This window comes from Chlorocebus sabaeus, chromosome 6 (assembly GCF_047675955.1).
Source record: "Chlorocebus sabaeus isolate Y175 chromosome 6, mChlSab1.0.hap1, whole genome shotgun sequence".
NCBI lineage: Eukaryota > Metazoa > Chordata > Mammalia > Primates > Cercopithecidae > Chlorocebus > Chlorocebus sabaeus.
The window spans coordinates 53,310,823-53,320,162 of NC_132909.1; the positions used below are offsets into that span (position 1 = coordinate 53,310,823).

The window sequence follows — 9,340 nt, forward strand, 5'->3', positions numbered from 1 at the left end:
CTGTCTCCAGGCTGGAGTGCAGTGGCACGAGCTTGGCTCACTGCAGCCTCCAACTCCCAGGTTCAAGGGATTCTCCTGTCTCAGCCTCCTGAGTAGCTGGGATTACAGGTGCACACCACCACACCCAGCTAATTTTTGTATTTTTAGTAGAGACGGGGTTTCACCATGTTGGCCAGGATGGTCTCAATCTCCTGACCTTGTGATCCACCTGTCTTGGCCTCCCAAGGAGTATTATTACTATTATTATTATTATTATTGAGACGGAGTCTTGCTCTGTCCCCCAGGCTGGAGTGCAATGGCGTCATCTCAGCTCACTGCAACCTCTGCCTCCCGGGTTCAAGCGATTCTCCTGCTTCAGCCTCCTGAGTAGCTGGGATTACAGGTGCACACCACCACACCTGGCTAATTTTTGTATACTTTTTTTAGTAGAAACGTGACTGGTAACACAAGGCCATATTCACAGAAGTGTGTAAAATGGTCAGGAGGTAGAGAAAAGACATTTCTGGGACTCCTTGACATGGGAGCCTCATGTACTCTGGTTCCATGACCTGGTAATGGAGTCCTAACAGGGACTATAGTTAGATTGCGAGGATATGGAAATACAATTGTTGATGGGATTATGGTGAATATTTGAAAATCAGTGTTTATTATTATTTTGAGACAGGGTCTCTGTTGCCCAGGCTAGAATGCAGTGGTGTGATCATAGCTCACTGCAGCCTGGACCTTCTGGGGTTAAGTGATCCTTCCAGGTGACTAGGACTACAGGCACACACCAGCATAACTGACTAATTTTTTACCCCCTTTTTTTTTTTTGTAGAGATGGGGTCTAGCTATGTTGTCCAGGCTGGAAGACCTGGACTCAAATGATCCTTCCACCTCAGCCTCCCAAAGTGCTGGGATCATAGGCATGATGTGAGCCACCACGACTAAGGAAATTTCAAGTGTACAATACATTATTAACAACTAAGTCACCATAGAGTACAACGTCCAGAAATTTTCTTCCTGGAGTTTGAGACCAACCTGGGCAAAACAGTAAGACTCACATTGCTATTAAAAGTAAATCAATCAATCAATCAATAAAAGCAACATGGTTGAACCTTGAAAACATTATGCTAAGTGAGATAAACAAGATGCAAAATGACACATATTGTGTGATTCCACTTACATGAGGAAACATGAACAGGGAATTCAGAAACACAGAAGGAGCAATGGAGGTTGCCAGGGCCTGGAAGCAGAGGAGAATGGGAGGTATTATTTCATGTGTATAGGGTTTCCATTCAGGAATGATGAAAAAGAATGCAAGATGGATAGTAGTAATGGTGCACACCATTGTGAATGTACATAGTGCCACTGAGTCTGCATTTTTTTTTTTTTTTTGAGATGGAGTCTCACTCTGTTGCCCAGGCTGGAGCGCAGTGGTGTGATCTCAGTTCACTGCAACCTCCGCTTCCTGGGTTCAAGCGATTCTCCTGCCTCAGCCTCCCTAGTAGCTGGGATTACAGGTGCACGCCACCACACCTGGCTAACTTTTGTATACTTTTTGTAGTAGAAACGTGGTTTCACCATGTTGGCTAGACTGGTCTTGAACTCCCAACCTCAGATGATCTGCTGACCTCAGCCTTCCAACGTGCTGGAATTACAGGCATGAGCCACCATGCCTGGCAATGTGCTGCTAAGTCTTACACTTAAAATGGTCAATTTTGTTATACATATTTTACCACAATAGAAATATATTTTTTTTTTTTTTGAGATGGAGTCTTGCTCTGTCACCCAGGCTGGAGTGCAGTGGCCGGATCTCAGCTCACTGCAAGCTCCGCCTCCCGGGTTTACACCATTCTCCTGCCTCAGCCTCCCGAGTAGCTGGGACTACAGGTGCCCTCCACCTAGCCCAGCTAGTTTTTTGTATTTTTTAGTAGAGACGGGGGTTTCACCGTGTTAGCCAGGATGGTCTCGATCTCCTGACCTCGTGATCCGCCCATCCCGGCCTCCCAAAGTGCTGAGATTACAGGCTTGAGCCACCGCGCCTGGCCACAATAGAAATATTAATAAAGGCCAGGTGTGCTGGCTCGTGCCTGTAATTCCAGCACTTTGTGGGACTGAGATGGAAGAATTCTGTGAGGCCACAAATTCTAGACCAGTCTGGGCAACATAGCGATGCCCTGTCTCTACAAAAAAATGTAAAAAATCAGCAGGGTGTGGGGGCGCAGCCTGTACTCCCAGCTACTTGGGAGGCTGAGGTGAGAGGATAACTTAAGCTGGTGAATTTGAGGCTGCAGTGAGCTGAGATGGCGACACTGCACTCTAGCCTGGACAAGAGTGAGACCTTGTCTCAAAAGGAAAAAAAATAATAAAAACTGTATTATTTATTTTAAATTAATAAAAAGTTTCATAAATAAAACTGTTGCATTTTTTTCCTGAGACAGAGTCTCACTCTGTCCCCCAGGCGGAGAGCAGTGATGCGATCTCAGCTCATTGCAGCCTCCACCTCCAGGTTCAAGCAATTCTCTTGCCTCAACTTCCTGAGTAGCTAGGAATACAGGCATGCGCTACCACACCTGGCTAATTTTTGTATTTTCAGTAGAGATGGGGTTTCACCATGTTGGCCAGGCTGGTCTCAAACTCCTGACCTCATGATTTGCCCGCCTTGGCCTCCCAAAGTGCTGGGATTACAGGCATGAGCCACTGTGCCTGGCCAACTGTTATAATTTTTTTAAAAAGTAGATTCTTAGGTCCTACCTTGGAGATATTGATGAGGTAAGTCTGGGATAGAGTGGGAAGCTATATATTAACAAGGTCCCCTAGGGTAGCATGGTAAAACCGTGTCTCTAAAAAAAAAAAAAAAAAAAAAAAGTAAAAATTAGCTGGGCATGTTAGTGCACTCCTGTAGTCTCAGCTACTCAGAAGGCTGTTGTGGAAGGATTGCTTGACCCCAGAAGTTGAAGCTGCAGTGAGCTGTGATCACGCCACTGCACTCCAGCATGGGTGACAGAGCAAGACCCTGTCTCAAAAACAAAAACAAAAAACTATAGTATTTTTTTTTTAAGTAGATTCTTAGGTCTTCCTTTGGAGATCTTGGCAAGGTAAGTCTGAGATAAGGTGGGAAGCTATCTGTTCACAAGATCCCCTCTTTATAATACTTTGATACATCTAAATTTGTGAAACACTGTTCCAGGATACTGGTTCCCAAAAAGATTGTCCTGGGGACCATCACATCTAGAATGTGTCCGAAATGCAAATTATGACTCAAGCTTAGACCTATTGAGACAGAAACTTGAAAGTGGGTTCTATCAATCTTGTGTTTAAACAAGTCCTTGAGGTCATTCTGGTGCAGGCTCCCTTTTGAGAACCACTACCTTTTGTGAATCGTGGGACCCTTTGCTACCCAACTATCTGCCTGATTAGGAAACCTCAAGTCAGAAAATGCTGGCCAGGTGTGGTGGCTCACAACTATAATTGAGCATTTTGGGAGGCCGTGGTAGGCAGATCACTTGAGGGCAGGAGTTCAAGACCAGACTTCCAGCATGGTGAAACCCCATCTCTACTAAAAATACAAAAATTAGCCAGGCGTGGTGGCAGGCACCTGTAATCCTAGCCACTTGGGAGGCTGAGGCAGGAGAATCGCTTGAACCCGGGAGGTAGACATTGCAATGAGCCGAGATTTCGCCACTGCACTTCAGGCTGGGAGACAAGAGCGAGGTTCTCTCTCCAAAAAAAAAAAAAAAAAATTGCTGACAGTTGTCACCAAAGGTGATTCAAAGTAGACTAGAGTAATTCTTCCCAAATGAGAGGGTACAGGAGACGGGAATCACAGCTGGCCCCATTGATAGTCTCCCAGGGATAAGGAATTGGCAGTTCAGAAACCTCTTGTGTAGTCCCTGCCCTTGAGGAATCAAACTGATCAGGGAATGAATAAGCCATTGACCAATTTGTCTAACAAGCTTCAGAGGGGATACACCCTCCCAGGGCCCAACATTCAACTTATTTACTTACCGTCACCCAGGCCTCCAGGCGCAAGGTCCAAGACACTCATGTGTTCTCCAGGAGAAATCATCCAGGCCCCGTACCACCTGCTGGGCTCTCTCTCCCTGCTCTTTTGGAGGGTAGAGCGTCTGGTCTTCATCACCTACTTCCACGAGACAACAAGATTCAGGGGAGGTGGCTCCTGTGGTGGGTCCACATTGCCAAGCCAGCATAGCCCAGTAAGTGTTGAGGGAAACAGGGAAAAGAGATGATTGAGGGGAAAGGCATTGACTTGTTAATCACAGGGCAAGAGAAACACTGACATCCATGAAGCAGCAGCTCTTGAGACTGATTTCTTAGAAGGGAGAATGGCTAGACTATTTGCTTAAGTTGCCATTACATAATGAGCTTTAACTTTGCCTGTATATTACTTGGGTGGATGACTGATGGAGATCATAGGAAGGGCTACTGTTTGTTGGCCTGGGGCACTCTTTGGTATCATAGTGCTGCCCTGGATCACTCTGTGTGGTCTTACAGTGAGCAATCTGCATTGTACAAATGGATGCCCCAAGGTATTGATAGAGCTGTAGGTGCCTTGCAGTGAAGTCCTGGTCACTTCTAGTTCTTTTCACTTACTACTTGACCCAAGAACTTTAGAGGCCCTCTGCCTAGATCAAGCCTCTCTGAATTCTCCTCTGTGACCCTCACTTGCTTGGAAACATCTCCTGCTTCTCCAGAAAGACTTATCCTTCCCCATCTTTCTTTACCCTTATCCATGGTTCTAAGTAGACAAGCGTCTGTGTTCCCTGGAATCGAAGGCCATGGTGTATAACCACTAGGGTAGGGTGGGTGAGTGAGGAAAAGTGAAGGGCTCAGGCAAGCCCAACATCCAGTCTCCTCTTGACATCATATCCTCTGGGGAACGCAAGGGAAGCATTGAAGCCCGCGGGATTCTTTTCCATAATTCCCTCCATTTCACTTGAGTGTCAAGTCTCGTCCTTAAACTGAGACTATTAGCTTGACCTTGTTCCTTTGTAAAAATATTCCTGAGTTGTTCCACTCAACTCTAATGATATGAGGAATCTCCAACCCCGTTCCCTTGTCCTTAAGTTTTGCCTGCCCTAAATCCATCTTTCCCTCCAAGCCCCAGGGAGAATTGCAATTCCTATCACATTACTCCTTTGATTGCAGTTCCTTCACAGCCCCATCCTTTATGGATTATACTTTGCAAAGTTCTTAGACATGTCATCCCTGCCCACCTCTCCAACATCATCCTCATCATTCTTATCTAACACCGCGCTTAAGCAGCAGCAAAGGGCTAAGAGAACTGTCTGGTGCTGCTTCTTGCTTCTAGGCTTATTCCCTTGCTTATATCTCTGCCAGAAATGCCCCTGTGCAACCCTTCACCTGGGTAACTCCTTGCCCGGGTATTCCTTCCTCCAGGAGTCCTTCCGTGAATGCACTACTCCAGGCTGGGTTGAGGAATCCTCTCTGTACTCCACTCTGCACATCGTTTTATTTTAGCACTTAATTCACTGTGTTACAATGATCTGTTTCTGAATCCATCTTCTGGAAGGTGGAACCATAAGAAAAAAAAAGACCACATCATTCATCTTTGATCCCCAACAGCTAACACTTAGCCTCGCCCAAAGAAGACCCTCTTACGGAATGACTTTTAGCAGTTTTTCAGTGACTGACAACCTAGTTGTCAACCTAGTTCAATTATTCTATACTCCCCAGCATGGCTCAACACAAATTGTACACCAGGCCAGGCGCCGTGGCTCACGCCTGTAATCCCAACACTTTGGGAGGCCGAGGTGGGCAGATCACCTGAGGTTGGGAGTTCAAGACCAGCCTGGCCAACATGGTGCAACTAGCTAGTTTTTTACAAAACTAGCTGGGCGTGGTGGTACGCACTTGTAATCCCAGCTACTCAGGAGGCTGAGGCAAGAGAATCGCTTGAACAAGTGAGGCAGAGGTTACAGTGAGCCGAGATTGCGCCACTGCACTCCAGCCTGGGTGACAGGGTGAGACTCTGTCTCAAAAAAAAAAAAAAAAAAAAACCACAACAAAAAAAGGCAGAAAACCAACAACAACAAAAAAATTGTGCACCAACACTAGACAACAGAAACACATTAGGCCATATTTATTATGTGGATGGAAAAAGAGAATTCCTTCCTTCTTTCCCTCCTCCCTCCCTCCTTCCTTCTTTCCTTCCTTGGAAAACCTAAATCCACTCATCTTGCAATATTCTGCCTAGCTATTATCTCTGCTTTCATATTTTCTCACTGTTCAGACATAGTTGTGACCTTCTTCAGTCTTGGTTGTGTCTTAGACAAGGAAGATGACCCTGACCTTTTCTTAGGTTCACTGGACCTTACGTGTGTTAGAGCAGGTGCAGACCATTTTATCTCTAAGGTCTAAAGTTGCTCTTATCTTGGTAGATTTGATGATGCTAAAGCAGAGAAAAAGGGAATGGGTGGGTCTCCAAGAGGCCAATGAACAGGCGTTAGTCAACATCATGAAATGTTGCCTATAACAAATGACAGAATGTAAGATTCCTAAGTTTTGCAATTTTAAACCTTTTGTATCCAATTATTCTCCTCAAGAAATAAAAACAGCAGAGAGATTTTGGAGCCTGTTCAGCAACTATTTCATGTTTCTTCCCTTCCTTAACTGTCTAGCTGATGTGTCGGCAACATGGACTTGGGAAATCAAACAAGGGTTTCAGAATTTTTACTCCTGGGATTTTCCCAGGACCTAGAGGATCAACAGACGCTCTTCGAACTGTTTCTGTCCATGTACCTGGTCACGGTGCTGGGGAACCTGCTCATCATCCTGGCTGTCAGCTCTGACTCCCACCTCCACACCCCCATGTACTTCTTCCTCTCCAACCTGTCCTTGGCTGACATCGGTTTCACCTCCACTACGGTCCCCAAGATGCTGGTGAACATCCAGGCGCAGAGCAATGCCATCAGCTATGCAGGCTGCATCTCCCAGATGTATTTTTTCATGGTTTTTGGAGGCATGGACACATTTCTCCTCACCGTGATGGCCTATGACCGGTATGTGGCCATCTGTCACCCCCTGTACTACCCTGTCATTATGAACCCCCGCCTCTGTGGCCTGCTGGTTCTTGTGTCCTGGTTCCTCAGCTTGTCATACTCCCTGATCCAGAGTCTGTTGATGCTGCGGGTGTCCTTCTGCACCACTTGGGTCATTCGGCACTTTTACTGCGAGCTTGCTCAGGCCCTCACGCTTGCCTGCTCAGACACACACGTCAATTACATCCTGCTCTACGTGGTGACCGGCCTTCTGGGTTTTGTGCCCTTCTCAGGAATCCTTTTTTCCTACACCCAAATTGTCTCCTCCATCCTGAGAAGCTCATCCACAGATGGGAAACTCAAAGCCTTTTCTACCTGCGGATCTCATCTGTCTGTGGTTTCTTTATTCTATGGGACAGGCCTTGGTGTGTATCTTAGTTCCAATGCATCGTCCTCTTCCTGGCGAGGCATGGTGGCCTCGGTCATGTACACTGTGGTCACCCCCATGCTGAACCCCTTCATCTATTGCTTGAGGAACAGGGACATCAAGAGGGCCCTAGAGAGACTGCTCAGGAGAACGCTGTATGCTTAATGACGGGAACATTGGTCCTGGGTTTCTGAGTTGGCAGAGGTAGCAGCAGTGAGCTAAAGAAATTCTGGACCAGCCTGGGCAACACAGCAAGACCCTGTCTCTACAAAAAATATACAATAATTAGCCAGGCATGGTGGTGTGCACCTGTTATAGAATGAGACCACCACTTCTCCTGCTGTCTTTCCCAGCCTTTCCCCGTCTCCCCTTTTCTCTAGTTTATAAGACAGGAGAAGGGGGAGAAAGCAAAAAGTTGGAAACAGAAGATAAATAGCTAGACGACCTTGGCACCACCACTTGGCCCTGGTGGTTAAAATAATGATGATAATATTAACCACTGACCAAAACTACTAGTGTTATCTGTAAATTCCAGACGTTGTATGAGAAAGCACTGTAAAACTTTTTGTTCTGTTAGCTGATGCATGTAGCCCCTCGTCACGTTTTCCACACATACTTGATTTATCATGACCCTTTTACATGGATCCCTTAAAGTTGTAAGCCTTTAAAAAGGCCACGTATTTCTTCTTCAGAGAGCTCGGCTCTTAAGACTCAAGTCTGCCGATGCTCCCGGCTGAATACAAAACCTCTTCCTTCTTTAATCCGGTGTCTGAGTAGTTTTGTCTGCGACTCGCCCTGCTACACTGTGGTCCCAGCTACTCAGGAGGCTGAGGTGGGAGGGGCCTTTGAGCCCAGGAGGCTGAGGCTGCAGTGAGCAGAGATTGTGCCACTGCACTCCAGCCTGGGCAATAGAGCCAAACCCTGTCTCAAAAACAACAGCAACTAAAGAAATTCTGCCTACAGGCCAGGCGCAGTGTCTCACACCTGTAACCCCAGTGCTTTGGGAGGCTGAGGCAGGAAGATCACTTGAGACCAGAAGTTCAAGACCAGCCTGGGCAACAAAGATAGTAAAATGTCTCAAGAAGAAAAAAATTCTGCCTCTTAATCTCATGGAATTTGTTTCTCTGTCTTTAGTCAACATACCTTGTGAGTACTGTGAGTACTTTGTATGAGTCTTATACAAAGAGACTTCTCTGTTATCCTTCAGTTCTACCCTTTCATCTCCTCCTTTTATATTTTCCACAACTACACCTCAGCTTGGTGTTTGTAGATTTGTTTGTATTGATTCCTGAGGGTTAATACAACAAGTTCAAGTACTCAACTCAGACATTGTTGGATAAAAGTTATGAAATAGTTCATTTTACCATTAACCATTGCTAGCTCTTATCGAATTCATTCATTTGACAATCTTTTTTTAAACCTTTCTCAGTGATCCTTTGACAGTATTTATTGGAACTTATAGTGTGCCAGGCTGTTCTAGGTTCCTGGGATACAGAAGTGAAAATAAATTCTTGCCCCATGGAGTTAAATCTGCAATCTTAGAATGTTATCAGATCATGTTATATGTCCAAACTTAAAATAGACTGATGGATAAATAATTTATTTCCTTATTAGTGAGATTGAACATTTCTCCATATGTTTGTCTAGTACATTTCTAAAATAAGTTTGATAGCCTCTAAAATAAATAGGGAGACCTTTTCTTTACAAAAAAAAAAAAAAAAAAAAAGCTGGGCACGGTGGCTCACCCCTGTAATCCCAGCACTTTGGGAGGCCAAGGTGGGCAGATCACAAGGTCAGGAGATCGAGACCATCCTGGCTAACGCAGTGAAACCCCATCTCTACTAAAAATACAAAAAATTAGCCGGGTGTGGTGGCGGGCGCTTATAGTCCCAGCTACTTGGGAGGCTGA

The 9,340-nt window shown here is 45.6% G+C and overlaps 1 protein-coding gene across 1 annotated transcript; it reads left to right on the top strand.

Moving 5' to 3' along the window:
• The first annotated feature begins 6,660 nt into the window (after positions 1-6,660).
• Positions 6,661-7,596, top strand: LOC103233858 (olfactory receptor 7D4-like). The gene has a single exon (XM_007995156.3). The coding sequence runs from the start codon at positions 6,661-6,663 to the stop codon at positions 7,594-7,596; it is 936 nt and encodes a 311-aa protein (XP_007993347.3).
• Positions 7,597-9,340: the final 1,744 nt, after the last annotated feature.